Source organism: Terrapene carolina, unplaced genomic scaffold, assembly GCF_002925995.2.
Source record: "Terrapene carolina triunguis isolate 2854851 unplaced genomic scaffold, T_m_triunguis-2.0 Scaffold132, whole genome shotgun sequence".
Lineage (NCBI taxonomy): Eukaryota > Metazoa > Chordata > Testudines > Emydidae > Terrapene > Terrapene triunguis.
Genome location: NW_020664483.1, coordinates 2,434,070 through 2,452,783, shown reverse-complemented (window position 1 = coordinate 2,452,783; position 18,714 = coordinate 2,434,070). Strand labels below are relative to the sequence as shown.

The 18,714-nt window shown below is 46.3% G+C and overlaps 1 protein-coding gene across 4 annotated transcripts in view; it reads left to right on the top strand.

The window, feature by feature from the left end:
- The first annotated feature begins 208 nt into the window (after positions 1-208).
- The window catches only part of LOC112108447 (two pore calcium channel protein 1-like), a 30,146-nt gene continuing 11,640 nt past the window's right edge, over positions 209-18,714 (top strand). For 2 of the 4 annotated variants that reach the window (XM_026653114.1, XM_029911906.1), the window contains exons 1-9: positions 210-290; positions 3,567-3,649; positions 8,554-8,668; positions 10,083-10,211; positions 10,688-10,804; positions 14,868-14,986; positions 15,268-15,369; positions 16,281-16,407; positions 18,423-18,624. In XM_026653114.1, the coding sequence (XP_026508899.1) occupies positions 252-290; positions 3,567-3,649; positions 8,554-8,668; positions 10,083-10,211; positions 10,688-10,804; positions 14,868-14,986; positions 15,268-15,369; positions 16,281-16,407; positions 18,423-18,624 (1,033 nt within the window). In that variant the 5' untranslated portion in view covers positions 210-251. Of the gene's footprint in view, positions 291-3,566; positions 3,650-8,553; positions 8,669-10,082; positions 10,212-10,687; positions 10,805-14,867; positions 14,987-15,267; positions 15,370-16,280; positions 16,408-18,422; positions 18,625-18,714 lie in introns of all 4 variants that reach the window. The other 2 variants (XM_026653115.1, XM_029911907.1) reach the window with 2 other exon arrangements.

Sequence of the window (18,714 nt, the reverse complement as noted above, 5' to 3'; positions counted from 1 at the left end):
CTGTCTGTCTGTCTGTCCCTGGCTGCCATCCCCTCCCCCAGTCTGTCTGTCCATCCCTAGCCGGGCCCCCCCTTTCTGTCTGTCTGTCTGTCCCGGCTGCCGTCCCCCCCGAGCCCGCCTGTCCCGGCCGGGCTGCCCGCGGGCTGGGAGCTGTTTCCGCTGCCCGGAGTCACGTGCGGGCGGGGTTAAAGCTCGCGGCGGGGCTCGCCGGGGATGGAGCTAGCGGGGCCCTGAGCGGAGCCGGCCCGGCCATGTCCGCCGCAGCCCGGGACCCGCCGCTCGCGCAGGAGGTAACGGGGCTCGGCGGGCGGGCGGGCGGGTGCAGGGTCCCCCCGGGACTGGGCTCCGCGCATCCCCCCCCGGCTGCTGCCTGGCAAGCCTGTCCCTGGGCGCCAGGGTGGGTGCTGCCAGCTCCCTCCCCGGAGCCCTGATGGGCAGGTCTGCACCCCCCCCCCATGCACGCTGGGCTGTAGGGAGGGGCTCTTGGGCTATAACCCCCCTTTTCCCCTTTGCAGAACAAAGCTGGCAGCCTGCCCTTTGCCCCCTGCCAAGTGCCTGCACTCACCTCCGCTGCAGGGTGTGTCCGCTGGCAAGAGGGGGAAGCCCTCTCCCTACCCTTCGACCTCCCTCTAGGGAAGTCCAGGGGCGCAGGGCTAGCCATGGCCTGTCAGGCTTTGGTTTGCGGAGGGAGCGGGGCCTCAGCAGCTCCAGCTGCTTTTGTAGCTTTAGTCCCTGTTAAGAAATTGGACCGAGACCTCTGTGTAAGGAGGCAGTGTGGTCCAGTGGCTAGAGCATGGGATTCCGTCAGGAGACAGACCTGGATTATTTCCCTGGCTCTGCTCCTAGCCCTCTAAAGAGAGGGGAAGTGACTCAGTCAGTGGGTGGGGATGCCATACTGGTGTATCTTAAAAATCAGTTGCCTATGGGATCGCAGGAAGGTGATGGAGACGACAAAGGCCCTTTCTACATGGCAAAATGTTTGGTCTTCTAACTGCATTTACTATCTATGTTATAAGCGACACCTGCTTACAGCACTCATCTCCTGCACTGAGTAGAGTGGGGGTTTATTTCATAGGGAATGTCTACACTGCAGGCATGGGGTGTGACTGCAGCTTGTGTAGGCATATACCTAAACCAGCTTTAATCTTGTTAGTTGGATGGAAGTGAAGCCACCGTAGTATCGGTCTCCACGTGCACTGTATAAGACTTGGGGCCCTTGGTAATTACGCAGGCAGCTAGCTTGTGCTGAAGCCTCGGATGCTGCAGCGTTTCTGCTCCAGAACCTGAGCTAGCTAATGTTAGCTTGGGTCTGTCTCCATGAGCCGCTGTTACACTCATGATTGTGGTGTAGACATACCCATAGTGTAGTGGGTATCTTAACCATGTTACAGAAATCTACAGAAATGGCTCTGTAGTGTAGGCAGGTTGTTTGACACGTCTACAGTCAACACAATTCAGCACATCCATCAGCAGTGCTTTTTCTGATACAACTGTGTTAGCCTGTCTGTTTCTTCCCCTCTATACAGTGGTGTTTGTATCAATGCATGCTGGGAAATTCTGTGTAACTATTGCATATTGCCTCAGTTGCTGCGCAAGAAGCAGCAGATGTGTGGGTGTTCTCCACACAGCCCAGTGTATTTTGGAATGGCCTCCTACATAGGGATGACCTGGGAGACAGAGGAATGGCTAAGCTGTCTGCACAGATGTTGATTTGGGGTCCTGAGACCCGATTCATGGCCTGAGAGTTATGTTACAGCCCTGGTCATGAGCAGAGTTGAAATACAGTCCAGAGACCTGGTTAGAACCCATTTGTTCACCATACTTATGTGTCTGTGTGTGGACATGAGCTGTGTGTTGTCAACTATGTTACAAACTCCCTCTGGGAAAAAAACCCACACCAGTAGAGCAGGTGGGTTTAAAGAGCATAGAAACGAAGAGCAGGTGTCTGGGAGCAAAGAGGCTTCCTTTGGCACTGCTGCAGTTCTTCATGAGATCCACTAGATGTCAAGATCTCCCTGGCCACTCAATTACAGACCTAAAAGTCGCAATATTACAACAACAAAAACTTCAAAAACAGACTCCAACCAGAGACTGCTGAATTGGAATTAATTTGCAAATTGGACACCATTAAATTAGGCTTGAACAAAGACTGGGAGTGGATGGGCCATTACACAAAGTAAAACTATTTCCCCATGCTTATCTCCCTCCCCCCCACCCCCCAGTTCCTCATATCTCCTTGTCAATTGCTGGAAATGGGCCATTTCCATTACCACTACAAGCAATTTTCCCCCCTCTCCTGCTGATAAAAGCTCACCTTAACTGATCATTCTCGTGTGCGTGTGTGGCTCACAAAAGCTTATGCTCTAATAAATTTGTTAGTCTCTAAGGTGCCACAAGTACTCCTGTTCTTTTTGTAGATGTCAACAGGTTCCTTTAAGCAGTTTCTTGAGAAGAAAGACCCTCAATCACTGCATTTTAATAGTTAAGCCATTAAACACCGGTGAACACACTGGGTACTGTAAAGTCCTGTTAGAGTACAGACTTGCAGACACAGCCAAAATTTCCTCTCGTGCCCTCTGCACTAGCGAACCTGTGTTATTGCTCTTCCATGCCACATTAACAAGGCAGATGACTACCTGGCTCAGCTGCCAAAGTGCAAGCTGCCGAGCTGACTCTTCCTTGTTTAAAGGTGACCCAGAATGCTGCTGAGCATTGGCTAAACATACTCCGTATGGAGCTTCTCCATCCGTGTGTTAAATACTTGCACTGAAATCGTCTTTCTTTGAGACAAGCATGATAAGCGAATCAGCCCCCCTGTTCTGAGTCATTCATGCAATGACACAATTGACAGAAACTAAAGGGGGGGCTGTATTGTAAATAGTGTGTATCTGGTACAAATGCAGTGAGCTAGTAGGGTGATAATTTACACGTTTCCAGGAAACAGAATTCAGGTGTTTGAAATCTATCCTAGGATGGCAAGAATCCTAGGTAGCTCATCCCTTTGAGAACTCCACCTCCGCTTCCCCCATCCAGAGTCCTGCTAGGAGTATTTGGCTGTTGGCTACAAGAGAAGGAAAAAACAAACATATGCTAATCTCCTCAATGGAGAGAGAAGAATAAAGTGCTCTCTGCACACAGCACTTCCCCTGCAAAGTATTCCTAAAGTTATTAGACCGTTACTAGCCACCGGGTGATCTCCCCTAAACCTCTCCTTGCATTGTATATTTCTAGCAATTTTAAATTTATAGTAAATAATCATACAACTTTTTTGTTTCGCAATGAACTTTGGGTTTCTCTTCCAACATGAATAGGGGTGAGGGGAAGGTTGTATGTTTGCTTGTGCTTTTATAAATTAGAATATATTTCAGAATCTGCATGTCATGAAGTCTCTTTATAGCACCGTTATTCAGAGCACCATTTATTTTAATCTTCACCTAAATGGAATGTCTCAAGGTAAAAAGATGCTTCCTTGGAAGGTCTCTTTGGAATTGCCTCTTTAAATGTAAGAGTGTCAAATTCTGACTGAATTAAACTGTGTCACATTCTCCCAACCCCATCATTAACAGGACCTTCTCCTGGCAGCAGCTTATGTTTATGATGCTCAATATAATAGAAACATTCCGTTTGAAACCTCACCGCAAGCAGTCAGGTAAGAAAACACTCTAACATCCAGTACAACAATGTTCTGTGTGAAGAATTAAAATATTTAACTGGGAAAATATCTTCACTTAATTGGGATGAGGGGGACACTGGATACAAAGAAAATTTGGATTTAAATCAATTTAATTTATTCACTAAAGCTCGGCTCCCACAAATGTTTATGCACATGCTTAATCTAGCAACAAAGAATGTAGGCCATACTTCTGTGATGGGGGGACTCTATCCTCGAGATGTTGAGAACAAAACGAATCAAGGAACAAAAGGACATTAAAAGAAGAAATTCTCAAATTGCCTGTACACCAATGCTAGCAGCCTGGGTAACAAACAAGATGAATTGGAATTGCTCATTTATGTGCATAAATTCGATCTAGTTGGGATTACTGAAACCTGGTGGGATGATTTGCATGATTGGAATGTTAAACTCAATGGTTAACATATTGAGGAAGGATCAAGTGAGCAAACGGGATGGGGAAGTGGCACTCTACATCAAGAATGACGTTAGCTGTTTCTGAGTGACCGATAACTCAGAAGAAAATTATCTTCCTTATTCATTAATGTCTGAACAGATAAAGCACATGATGGAGTATTAGTTGGTGTCTGCTACAGACCACCAAATCACACTAGGGAACAGGGTGACCAACTCCTTACATTCCAGCCTATAACATGTGGGGGGTGGGGGAGGAAGAGAACCTGCATGATCATGGGGTACTTCAGTTTGAGTGACATGTACTGGAGGTTCATGCTGCCCGCACTAAAACATCCTTGGAATTTCTAAACATAATAGATGGCAGTTTCCTAACTCAAAAAGTGTTGCAGCCAACGTAGGATGAGGTCTAATGTAGAATTCCCTTAACGGATAAAGAGCAATTGATCACAGAACTAAAAATTATTGGTAGCTTAGGTACACTGCTCACATTAGTCCAGATCATACACACAAATCAACATAGGTTTATGGAAAATAGATCCTGTCAAACTTTATCTAAAACACATTTTTTAGGAGATCAGTAGATAAAGGTAATAGTGTTTGTAATAGACGTCTCTAAGCTGTTTAACTTGGTACCACTTGACGTTAGATTAGAAAAACTAAAGCAATATAAAACTGATAGATCTCAAAATGTGATTATAAATAGGGACTCCTCATCAAGCCCAACAACAGTGCAGGGAGCCCTCTGCAGCCTGGCTGTCATGGACCCACTCTCGTGACAGCGGGACTGTAGAGGGCTCCCTGCAAGCTCAAGGCGCGGGGAAGTCTGGGGGCCTGGCCTGGCGGAGCAGACAACCCCAGCCAGGGCCATGAGGAGGAGGATGCTGAGGCCACCCTGCTGCTGTAATGCTTCTGCCTTGGGGTGGAGCTGGGAGCTCATTCTCCTTCTTGTTAGGGTGACCATCTGTCCTGTTTTTAAAGGGACAGTCCCGTTTTTTGGGACTTTTTCTTATATAGGTGCCTATTACCCCCACCCCAACCCCGTCCTGTTTTTTCACCTGGTCACCCTACTTCTTGTGGTCCTGGCCATGGGGAAGTGTCTCTACTCCACCAGGCCAGGACTGCAGCATCCCTTGCACTCAGGTGTTTTGGGCTCCTTTGCTGTGCTGGGAGCCCCCTGCAGCCCCTCTTCAGTGCTGTGTGAACCCTTATCCCTGCCTTAACTATTTTTGCAGTTGCTGGAAGTTAAGTTTTGGGGGGGGCATCTTAATTGTCAAAATTAGAAAAAAGATCTAATTTTTTATTTTATATATTTGGAATGTAGGAAGACTAACTCTTCCCAGAGAGAGTGTTCTTGCCCCCTCTCTTTCTCACCTTAGTGATGTCAAGTCTTGACTTTTTTCTCTATCTCTCTCTCTGCTGGAGAAATCTTCAGAGCACCAGTGTGGGACAGCGGTGTCTTGCTACTAGGAAAGAATAGCTGCTTGTTTCCCAGCCCCTCCAGCAAACGGGAGGGGATGTTCACACATTCAGGAGTCTTTCCTCTCAGTTGTTTGTCGATAGTTCGTCAAACAGCTTTTAACCAAAACAAAAATCTGCACTTTATCCTTTAAGTGACGAGCTCTTTTATTAAAGGTGAACATAATTGTTGACAGTATGAATTATTTTCTTAAACTTAAAGCATTTCTACGTATTAAGAGAAAGTGACTAATACAAAAGGAAGAGAATACAGAAGACTAGAGGCTGTACAGGCTGAGGTACAGTGGATATACATGTTGATAAAACAGTCTTTTCCCCCATCCTTTTTAATTTTTAACCTCAATCAGTTCGTCCCATTTGGCTCATCTTCCCTCAAACAACGTAGTGCTTGTATTAAAACACCAAGACATTCTAGTCCCTTAGTTCTTAGTCTGGCCAACCATGTTTCTATCGGTGATGTTTATGTGGTGGTGGTGTGTGGTTTGTTTGTTGTGGTGGGTTTTTTTGTGTTTGTTTTTTTCATGGCCATAATCATGAAATATGTTTTGGAGGCTGCAGTCACCAATTCAGAACCAGTATCTGTCCTCCTGGGGCGCCATTTTACTGAGTGTTTCTTCCTGCCCTTCTCCCTTCCCCAGCGAAAAGAAGGCAAGTGTAGCACTTTGTATCAATGGACAATGTTATAGAATCTTTGTGTCTTAAAACAACAGTGACGGACGCACAGTGCACTGTCATATTTGCTATTTTAACATGTTCATGGTAAAAAACTGAAAGTCAAATGGTGCTTTTGTAAGGATGAATAAAAGACACCTGTGAAAGCTAGAATGTCCCACTAATAAATATAATCTAGCTCCAGGGGTAAAGTGTGCTGCCAAAAGTTATGGAACAGTGGGAGCATGCTCCGTAGTGAAGGTGGAAGGAAGCTAGCTTTGTATTACATGCTCATTCTTGGTTTTCCATCTCTTTCCCTGCCCACACTCTTCACAAAAGAAACCAATGTCCCATCTCGGGGGAGAAATTTTATGGAAAATCTGGAGAAAAGGTGTTTTAAAGCTAGCGTTCACCAAAAAATCCTTAAGGGTTGGGGGGTTGGGGGGAGACACCTTCCTAATGCTTTTTAGCTCAGATATCTTCAAAATGGCTTTGTCTTAAAACAGAACAAATTGGGAGTTTGGAGTTTGACCGTGCTGAGAAGTGACTCTAAAATGTTTGGTCAAGGTTGGTTGAGGCATTACTTGGGGGGCTGGGCGTGTCTGTGCTCGGACAGCTGGCCCCAGCTGCTGCCTATGCTACCCTGGGCTACGCTGCTATTTCTAGCTGGAGCACAGGTAGTGCGCATCTGTTTTCCCGAGCTGGGGAGCCTGCTGTCCGCTCCAGTGGTGACATAACTTAAGGGGAAGGGCTAGTTATACTACAGGACAGGCCCAACAAGGACAATAACAGAACACCACTGGCCATCACATACAGCCCCCAGCTAAAACCTCTCCAGCGCATTATCCACGATCTACAACCTATCCTGGAAAATGATCCCTCACTCTCACAGACCTTGGGAGGCAGGCCAGTCCTCGCTTACAGACAACCTCCCAACCTGAAGCAAATACTCACCAGCAACTACACACCACACCACAGAAACACCAACCCAGGAACCAATCCCTGTAGCAAACCTCGTTGCCTACTCTGTCCCCATATCTACTCTGGCGACACCATCAGAGGACCCAACCACATCAGCCACACCATCAAGGGCTCATTCACCTGCACATCCACTAATGTTATATATGCCATCATGTGCCAGCAATGCCCCTCTGCCATGTACATTGGCCAAACCGGACAGTCCCTCCGCAAAAGAATAAATGGACACAAATCGGACATCAGGAATGGTAACATACATAAGCCAGTAAGTGAACACTTCAATCTCCCTGTTCATTCTATTACAGATTTAAAAGTCACTATCATTGAACAAAAAAACTTCAGAAACAGACTTCAAAGAGAAACAGCAGAACTAAAATTCATTTGCAAATTCAACACCATTAATCTGGGCTTGAATAGGGAGTGGGAGTGGCTGGCTCATTACAGAAGCAGCTTTTCCTCTCCTGGAATTGACACCTCCTCATCTATTATTGGGGGTGGACTACATCCACCCTGATTGAATTGGCCCTGTCAACACTGGTTCTCCACTTGTGAAGTAACTCCCTGCTCTCCATGTGTCAGTATATAATGCCTGCATCTGTAACTTTCACTCTATGCATCCGAAGAAGTGAGGTTTTTTACTCACGAAAGCTTATGCCCAAATAAATCTGTTAGTCTTTAAGGTGCCACCAGACTCCTTGTTGTTTTTGTAGATACAGACTAACACGGCTACCTCCTGATACTTTATAAAGAACAGGCAACTTTACCAAGTTTTTGTGTTAACATTTTATTATGAAACTGAATTGAAGAATACAGGTCCTGAGTCTTACCAGTCATCTGAACAGTTAGGAAGTTTCCAATATACACAAGAACTTGGCTAAATGAACTAGCTCACTCAGGAAAGTGCTTTACAGGGACAATTCTTACAAAATCTCAGCAAATAGCTGTTTTATTTTTTTGTGTGTGACCTCCTGAGGCCTTGCAAGATGGAATGGGTTACCTAGGGAGGTGATGGAATCTCCATCCTTAGAGGTTTTTAAAGACCCGGCTTGACAAAGCCCTGGCTGGGATGATTTAGTTGGGGTTGGTCCTGCTTTGAGCAGAGGGTTGGACTAGATATTCTATGCAGGTTGTATGTGTTCCAGTAGTCTTTGGGTCAGTGGTGGGTTGCATGTGGCTCACGGGCCGCAGGTTGCCCACCACTGCTTTGGGTGTTCACGGGCCACCATTGTGTACTGTCAGAAATCATAACCTACTTCTGTTGGATTGGAAGGGCTTGTATTCTTCTCTGTGCTGTAAACTTGCTGTATCAATACACATGTACTAGTGCCCTAACTTTTACTATCTATGATTTGCCTCCCCAGACTTTACTATCTCTATAACCATTGGACTATGCAAGCAGCCACCTACTTCTTTATCTTTGTAGACCTTTTCCTTGCTGTGTTTGAAGATCCTGCTGTGTACCCACTCCCTTTCTTGGTAAGCATTTGGGTAAAAGGGAACAGCTTTGTCATGTTGATGGATGGAGAAAGTTCATGTCTTCTATAATACTCCAGTTTGTCATATAAAGGAGTATTTCTCTGCTTGCATTCAGTAGAGGAGGCTACTCGATTTTTATTTTTTTTATAGTAATATCTGTGATCCCTGGTACTGCTGAATTAAGCTAATCTTCAGAACTCTATGGGAGCATAGCAAATATAATCCTGTGCAAACAAGGAATGGCTTTCCCATCAATGTGTGCAAGCCCTGTTAATGGTAATGAGTGCTGTGCGTCCATCAGCAGTACCATGGAGTGCCCCTCTGCTCCACCACCAGGTTCAAAACATTGTTGGCTCACTTTCAGCATTCTCTGCTTTTCTACCATGCTTCCCCCTCTGCACAGAACATCTTCCTGAGCTGGTTGCAAGGCCACTAACCTCACCTCATTCCTCTCCCTCCTGGAGATGCACTTATCCTGCAAACTCTTCAAGAAACTGGCCAGTGAAGACCCTTAACTATTTTATTCCTTATTTTAAACAAATGTCTGTCTTCCCTCGCACTGTGTGCCTAGCCTTTTTTGAGTAACTAGTCTTCTATTAAATCTGGCCCAACGCCCTTTCTGCGGTCTCGTCTCGTCCAAGGTTGGCTTGTGGCAGGGATTATGTCTCGAGCTGCATTGTGAGATGCTTAGCACACCATTAAGATGATTATTTAGTGTTGGCTTCTGCTCGGGGTTCTTGTTTATTATATCAGGGAGGGTAGTGTTGCCTAAGGGATAGAGCAATTAGACTGGGACTTCAGAGACCTGGAATCTGTCCCAGCTTGGTCATTGTTGGACGACTTGGGGAAAGTCACTTCACGTCTCTGTAAACTGGGGATAATGATACTGGCCTCCTCTGTAAAGTGCTTTGAGATCTATGGATGAAAAGCTCTCTAGAAGAGCTAGGGGTTCTATTTCCAGAATAGACTTCCATACTGCACTGGCATCATGAATCCGTCCCAAATTCTGCATACATAAAAATCTACTAACTCCCTAAGATGCCACCCTCATTAAATTCCTAGTGTTACGCGAGAACAGGGGACTTTATTTTTTTTAAAACATTTTACGGTGAGAGACCGTTCAAAAAATAGCTCAATCAACAGCAAATTCCCAGTGAAAACCAATCTGACATGTCCTCCTTTCTGTGTTTCTTGTGACTCCCCCTTCCCTCTGGCTCACTGTCTGTCTGAACTTGTCCGGTGGCAAGTAGAGAATAACGCAGCTAAGGAGAAGATCTTGGGGCAGTCTAGCAATACAGTCACCACTTTTTTTTTTTTTTTTTTTTTTTTCTCTTTTTGCCTTTAATTTTTTTTTTTTTTTTTTTTTTTTTTCTTTTGCTCTTTTTGCCTTAAACTTTTTGTCCTCCCTTTGCAGGCCACCTCGCTGGTGGAGGTATTGTGCCTTTTGGTGTTCTTCGGGCGACTGGTGCACTTTGCCAAAGTCACCCCTCGCAATGTGTTTTGGAAGGATACAAAGAATATCTGCATCATGATAGCAATACTGGTGAGTTGCAGCGGTGGTCACTGTGACGTGAAGGAATTAGGTGTGCGAAGCTAGATCTTCTGTAGACCTTTTTCCCACTTCCACTTCCATTGTGACAAGGATTGTGTGAAATGATGGGGTTGGTTGATAGCCAGGTCTACAAACAGCCTGTTGTATGTTCTTCCCAATTGTTCAACTCCGATGTGTCCCCCTCTTCTCTTAATAGATCAATTTCAGAGCATGACTTACAACAGAGGCATAATTTCTGAAATTCTGTTGAAAGAAAATGTGGCAAGAGCAATTTTCTTTATTATATGTGCGTTGTCAGACTTGATGTCATAACATGGTCTAATCTACTGAAACTTCCATGTCCGGTAGGAGATAACTCTACCCCATGAAACTGGGGTCTCTTAATTCTCAAAGAGCAGGTCCCTGTGTTACAATGAGTGGCAGACCAAACCCTTTCCTGTGAATTGTTGCTGCTCTTTCTTCCACAGGTGACCTTAATTGACCTGATTATCTATGGGGCACTTAAAATCTCGAACATAAACAGCATTAGATGGTCAAGATTCCTGAGGCCCATTTTCTTAATAAACTTTGCAGAAAGTCGCCAGGTAAGCAACACTTGGTCATCACATGAATGGGTTTGGGGGGTGGTGGTTGCCTGAAGTTGCCTGCTGATATCTTGGAGTAAGAGCATTTGACAGAGTGGCTGTAAGATCTGGCTCTTTTCTTACCATGTCTGCCAAGGCCCTCTTCTTCAAAGATACCCTTGTGGTTGGTCAGCGTGAGCATTGTTGGGTGTGTGCAAACACATCCCTCTTTCCCTTTGGTGTGAATCCAAAATGCTTCTAGAGCTTCATTGTCCCCAACGGTCAAGCTCTTGGTGCCTGGCTGTGGCAGAGCAGAGGGAGTGTGACCGGGAACTCTTGTGTTCTGGCTGTGACAGAGGGAGAATAGGGTGCATATCGCCAGGGTTTCTCTCCTGCATGGAGTGAAGATCTCTCATTGACAGCCAGGCGAGAAGAAAGTGACTCCTGCAGACAGTGGTTCCATGGCTTTGGAATGGTGGAAATAATGGGGAATTGCAGTAGCTTCAAAAATGAGCCTCCATCTCCTCCTCTTCGTGAGCAGGGAAGGATTTTCCCTACTGCTAATAGAGAGAGTTCCTTCTGCCTATGCTGTGACCTAACTTAATCACTGCCGGCTCGGAGAACAGGATTGAAAAACTTCTGGCTGTAACCTGAATCCTTGCATGGTCCCAAGTTCTTTGGGGTCAGTTCACTTTGTTTGGATTCTTAGTTAGGTTAATGTCCTAATTATTCTTTCCTAACCCTGTTTCTGTTGCCTGCTCTGCTCACTTGTCAAAAATTACTTGTTTCTAGAACCCTTCTAGGCCAATGAGATCACAGCTGTGCTAATTACGCTGTCATCTCAACCCCATAGGCTGCCCAGACTTCGCTTGTTCACTCCTGTGTCATGAACAGACTGGATCACTGCCTCCAACGCTATCTTGGCCCTTGCTTGACAATCAAGGCACCCCCTTTGCTGTGGGGAGACAGCAGATTCTTAAAATGAGAGCATGGGACCAGCAGCCTGGAGTTACAGGTTCTAATCTCAGTTCTGCCTCTGAGTTACTGTGTGATCTCAAATTGTCTGTGGCTGTGTGAATATGGATGATACCTACCTTGTAGGGATTTGGAGGGTTGTCTAAGATTTGTTAAAAGCATTTGAACTCTGACCGGGCTCTAAGGTGCAAAGAGATGAGTGTGTATTTGGTGTAGGGGCAATTATCATTCTGCTGTGCTAGATGAAGGGGTTGGGACATGACTGATTTAACCCTTAGGCTGCCATTGATGGGGCTGGTGGAAACCAGGTGTGGCCAGAAGATTGCACAGCTCTTTCTCTTCAGGCAGTGCAGGTGGATTGCTACTGTACAGCAGCACTGACGCCATGCTGTCTGTGGAGGGTTGTCAGTGCGGCAGTGACTAACGTGGAGGAAGGGGCTTCAGGGACTTGATGGGCAGCACTGCAGCCCCAGTAGTGACAGCCACATGTGAATAGCGGGACCAGGGGAGCTAGCATCTTAAAACTTGGCCTGTTCTCTTCAGGTTCTTGAACTGTGCCCATCACCATGGTATCTGAGCACACTCTAACCAGCAAAATGGCAGGTGGGATTATTTCTTCCAACATGCACTTTGCACATAGCATTGAATTTCCAACTGTACATACAAAATGATGGGGGTCTAAATTAGCGGTTACCACTAAGAAAGATCTTGGAGTCATTATGGACAGGTCTCTGAAAACATCTGTCAACATGCTGCTGCAGCAGCAGTCAAAAAAGCTAACAACGTTGGGAGCCAGTAGGCTAGGGATGGATAATAAGAGAAAAATATCATAATGCCACTATATAAATTCATGGTACACCCATATTTTGAATACTTCCTGCAGTTCTGGTCGCCCCATATCAAAAAAAAAAAAAAAAATCTTAGAATTAGAAAAGGTGCAGAGAAGGGCAACAAAAATGATTAGGGGTATAGAACAGCTTCCACATGAGGAGAGGTTAAATAGACTGGGACTGTTTGGCTTAGAAAAGAGATGACTGAGGGAGGGATGTCCTAGAGGTCTATAAAATTATGAATGGTGTGGAGAAAGTGAGTAGGGAAGTGGTATTTACCCCTTCATGTAACACACGAACCAGGGGGTCACCCAATAAAATATATTTAGCAGGTTTAAAAGAAACATAAGGAAGTACTTCTTCAATCAACACAGTCAACTTGTGGAACTCACTGCCAGGGGATATTGTGAAGGCCAAAAGTATAACTGGGTTAAAAAAAGAACTAGGGCCATCAATGACTATTAGCTTAGATGATCAGGGACAGAACCCTATGCTCTGGGTGTCCCTAAACCTCTGACTTCCAGAAGCTGGGACCAGGTGACAGGATGTATCACTTGATAATTGCCCTGTTCTGTTCATTCCCTCTGAAGCTTTTGTCACTGGCCACTGTCAGAAGTCAGGCTAGGCTACATGCACCATTGGTCTGACCCATCAAGGCCATTCTTATGACTTAACATCTGTCTTGTGTGGTCCCATCTCCATTCCTCTCTCCCCAAAGGGAAATCTCCATGGTTTTTGTGTAATCTTTCATCCCTCGTACTCTGATTTAGAACACCGCTCAGTTCAGCTGTGGCTCATGAAGTGGCCTACCCATGGTTCGAACGGGATTGCTTAATGTTGAACAACTTTTCCTCTGCCTGCCGGGGAACTGTTGGGTGAGAGGCCGACTTGCTTTATAAGCTTGGCATATTTAGTGTCTTAGAGGAGGCTTAGGCTTTGTCTACACTAGCACTTTTGTCAGTCAGGGAAGTGGGGGAGGGGGAATGTAATTTTCAATGACAAAAGCACTGGTGTGGACAGTGCTGTGTTGGCGGGAGACGCTCTCCCGCCAACATAGCTACTGCTGCTTGTTGGGGGTGGTTTAATTATGCTGGTGGGAGAGCTCTCTCCCGCCGGCATAGAGTGGCTACACGGGAGACCTTAGAGCATCACAGGTGCCCTGCTGGAAGACTCGTTGTGTAGACATAGCCTTACACACTTGTCTGTGCCATGATGCAGGCTTCTGGGTAAAAGCTTTTCTAAGCAGTTGTACAGAGCAGTGACTTACGTGAGGATGATGGTCGTGGTTTTAAAGTTGATGCAGTCCAAGACCTTCTGGTGACTGACTGGCAGAGTCTGGCAATGATTGGTCGACTTTAGTGACTGAATTGTGCATGGGGACATCTTCGGGCGGGTGTGAGATGAGAACCTTTGCTTGCTTCCCCTTTTTCAACAGGGTGTGTCTGCTGTACATAGGTAGGGACTCCTCTTCTGTCTCTTGGGGACGGGGGGAGAAGGCCCTGGTATCTTCCTAGGCTCTGCCTACATGAGATGCCATTCAGACTGTGTATGCTCAGTTGGCCAACAAGCCCATGGGAACCCAGAAAAGACTCCTCCATGGCAGTGCTTGTCTATACCAAGTGTGAAGTCGTGTCTAATACTGCTAGTTGAAATGTGTTGGCTCACAGGTTTCCTGTGATGCAGCATTTTCCTGGTGGAACATACCCTTACAGCAGACTGTGCTGATCTTCCTAGGATGATTGCCCCCTCCTTCCTTACACACTTCATACACCGTACAATAGCTAACAATATTGTTAATTAAATCATTGTCACGGGACTCCCGGGGCATTACCCCATTGAAACAAATGAGACTTTGGGGGGGGGGGGGCTCTCAAAGCTATTTTCTCAGGCTGCCTGCAGACTCAGGCAGATATTGTTGCACCAGCTTACGCTTGGATCTTCTTTGGACGCTGGAAGGTTTTCTTTGCAAACATAAGGGCTAGAGACTTAGCTTTGACATTCTGGGGACCAAGATGGCATCCTCCAAAAACTAAGTACCAGGCAGCCAATCTAGCTTGACCTGGTCCAGTTTGGGCCCTAGAGAAACAAGTGGTGTAACGATGCAGAGTGGAGTTTGCTGTTGGGCATAGTTAATTGGTGGCTAGATCAGTTTGTCTCAATGGAAAGAATGCCTGTCTCCTGCTCTGCCTGATCATGGCGGGGCTACAAACTCTGGTGTAAAGCCATGGGGAAAGCTGACGCAGTTTGGTTTCTAAACGCTCCCTGTTGTGTCTTGGCAGATCCGGAGAGTGTTCCGCAGTATACGAAACACGCTGCCAGAGATCACGTACGTCTTCCTGCTCTTCATGTTCAGCGTCCTCATGTTCTCGCTCATGGCTCTGAAGCTGTTCGGTGACAGGTGAGAGCATTTTCCGTTCTGGAGTCCCCCGTGTGGTGGGTTTCAAGCTTTGTATCCGAGGGAATCTGCCGGCTCCAAATCCTGCAGATGACGAAGTATGGCTGCGGTTCCAGAACTGCTGAGCAACCATGACTGGCTTTATCATCTGTGGGTATTGGGTACTCCCAAAAAATAAGGCCACAGGGAGTCTGACTGCAGTGTCAACCACCCTGCAATAGCTGTGTGTCAGTGACTTGGTATCTGTGTGTGTGTGTAATTTCATGGTGTCTCTTCCTTTTCAGGAATCTCCGGACAGTGGAAGGATCTCCATATTTTACAAACTACCTAGAAATCGTATTTGATCTGTACGTGCTGGTGACTACAGCCAACAGCCCTGACGTAATGTACGTACCCTGCTCTGCAGATGCCAGGCTATCTAGGTGCACCAACGTATCTCTGGGCAGCTGGGAAACGCAGCATAGTGCATAGAACTGGAGCAGCAGTCTAGGGCCTAATCCAGAGCTCACTGCAGTAGAAGGAAAGACATGCCGAGTCTGTCACCATATTTGACGTAAAAGGATCTCTCTGTTTTCTGGGTCCTTAAATCACCGATGATATAATCATCTAGGAAATCAGGAAGTCTCAAACAGCACAGTACTTCTAAAAGCCTCCAGGTGCTGTGTGATCTGACTGGCTTGGATGGACTCTGCAGGTGGGGAGGTGGGAGCATTTAGCCTTGTCCTGATGGTGAGTGGCTTGACTTGCCCCTCACCCTGTAACCCTTACCACAGTGGGGACTATCACCACCTCCAGGCAGCACCCAAACCCTGATGAGGGTTTTATGGCTTTTTTAGCCTTTAATTCAGAGTTGCATTTACCAGTGAGAGAGTCTCTCTCTCTCTCTCTCTCTCTCTCTCTCTCCCCTCCCCCACGCCAGGAGCTGCATTCATTGTACAATAGCCTTGGGACCAAGAGAGCTGGAGAGGACTGAAGCATGGGGTGTCCTCTGCTTTCCACCCAAGGGCCAAATTCTACACTCCCCTTCCCACCCACCCTTATCCACCTCATTAACAGTTGCAAATGAGCGCCCATGGGAAGAATTTTGACTCAAAGAACATGCTGCTTGTGATTCTTGCATAGTGATTGACTTGTTGAATTTCAGACTGACCTGCTCTAACGCTGCTTTCAGTCTCATGCCTATAAGGTGCAATGTATCCTGAGGCAGCATTTTGGAAGCTGTCCCAGAGGTTTTATTGCTATATATGAATCCCTGCTTTCACTATAAAATGACTAACGTCACTCTCTCCCCGTCTAGGATGCCGGCGTTTGACTTCAGTTGGTGGTATTCCCTGTTCTTCATAACCTATGTAGTAATCAACACCTACCTCTTCATGTCTGTCTTCCTGGCTGTTGTGTACAACAATTACAGGAACCATTTAAAGGTAAAGTGTGCGAGGAAGAGCATACAGCAGTCTCCTGGACTGGGCATAGCAATAACACGACTCTACCCATCTCTGCATGGAGTGTTCTGCTTTAACAACATCTGTTTCCTCCTCTGGTCCTCCGAGTCTCAAGTGTTTGTGAAGCCAGTGCAGACCGCTTTGCGGAGTGAGTCCGACGCCCAGCGCTAGGCCATCAAATCAGTGGGACAGCGATATATATATTTTTTGTGTTCGATGTCAAGTGGGGTTTTGGTTATCCAGTAACCCCTCTTACGGCACAGCTGTAAGGTGCTGGCATGATGGCAAATTTCCTGTTACAGCCTGGTAGTGGGGTTGTACTGCAACATTAAGTGGTGGGGGCAGAGAGGGGAGAGACCTACAGAGCATCTGCAAGGAAAGGCTCCTCAAGGCAACGTCCTGCAGCCAGCCACTCATCCTTTCCAGGGGACAGTACGATTAATCAGTTGCTGATTCTGAACCATCTTTTAGAGCCATTTAATGAGGTTTCCATATGTCACTTAATGGTTCTACTAGCACCCAGAGAACCCATGGCATTAGTCTCAGTATAAACATGGAAACATGGGCCCTGCCCTGAAGAGCTTGCAGTCAAAGAAGACCAGGTGGGGAGAAGAGGGAAGATCCCTAGGCAGGGACTGTCCCCCTGTTCCATGCCTGTCTGCCCAGCACCTAGTACCACGGGGTCCTGGCCCATGCCTGGGGCGCCCGGCTGCTACTTCAATAAAAATAAGAAATACACAATACAGAATGCCTTAATACTGATAGTGCCACAACCACCACTTATTTTGAATTCTCACAGTAAATGCCGTGTGTGTGTGTGTGTGTGTGTGTGTGTGTGTGTGTGTGTGTGTGCGCGCTCATCAGTAGATTGGGTGCAGTCATCTTTGCACACTGTTCCTGCTAAACATTAGGAAAACCTTCCTTTCAGAATGTCTCTACTTGGAAGACAGCTGCCATCCAGCAGCAACTCTACATAGTGTGTGTTTGCTCTGTAACGTACCCTTAAAGCACTGGCAGGAGGACAAAGCAGAGGATGCAGTATTCAATCAGAGTGGGGTAGAACTTCCCTCTTCCAGTAGCACCCACCAAATTTGGGGGTAAATGAGGACACTATAAGCAGGTCTAGTGCTTGCAATTAAAGGGCTAATGCTAAAAGTTCCACTGAACTTTCATAAACGGACTAACCTTCCTCTTGTACACCAGTCTCCTGCCAAATGCACTAACAGGAGACCACAAAAACCATCCCTGCATGCTGTCTGCTGGGCAGATTGCCTAGTGGAGGTAGGTCACGAAGTTGGCTGCCTCTTCTGCCCAAATTCCTGGAGTTAGCTGTTGGCAGGATCATCTCCCATCTGTATACCACAGAAATCAGACGGGTAGCTGCCACTTTCCAAGTCCTCACTTGTTAGTGTTGATGTGATATCTAAATCGATTCCCTCCTCTTCTCTTCTACTCCAACTTGAGGGCCTTCCAGTCCATAATAAAGCCCTTGTGACTTACTCCTCCATGCTGTTAGTTACATACCAACACTCTTTCCCCCCTTCTCTCCCCCAATTGCACACCATCCTCCAAGGCCTAGTATAAGCCATCTAGATTTTTAATTTTGCTAAGAGGTGTCCCATGGGAGCAAACTGTTGCTATGGATCCTACCTCGATATGTTTGGGAAGTTTTTGATAGACTGAGCAGGAAATAGGGGCTAGTGACAACTATACAGGGCAGGACTTTCCTGGTAGCTTGCTGCAACTGCTCCACAGCTGGCCAGATGAGTCACTCTGGATTATTAGTCATTCTCTGGCTGAATGGAGCATTGTCAGCTGGGAACTTTTGCTCTCGGTTCATTTCCTGTAGAGTCCTTCTTGGCAGTCTAGTATAGAAATGCAAGAACAAATCTGGTGTTCACGAATATCCCCAAACTACATTAAGTTTAAAAATAAGTGGGAGATGGGAGGGAAATAAATCCACGCTCCTGGTATCTGAAATCCATTGTCTCCTCCAGAATGAGATCCGCAAACTTGCTTACATGAAGCATCACAAGATGATAGAAGCCTTCAACATCCTAAAGGTCAAGGAGGGCACAGAATTTGTTGTTCAAGAATCCCAGTGGAAGCAACTCGTCAAACTAGTGGCCCCAGATATCAACACTTCCCATCGAGAGCTCCTGTTGAGAGTATGCGATGAGGAACAAAAAGGTTATGTAGGTGAGTAGCAGTAAACCAACACTTGTTTGGGAGGTGTTCCTGAAGTAGGGGAGGACCTTTGGGCTTAAGCAGTGAGATCTGTATTTTCAA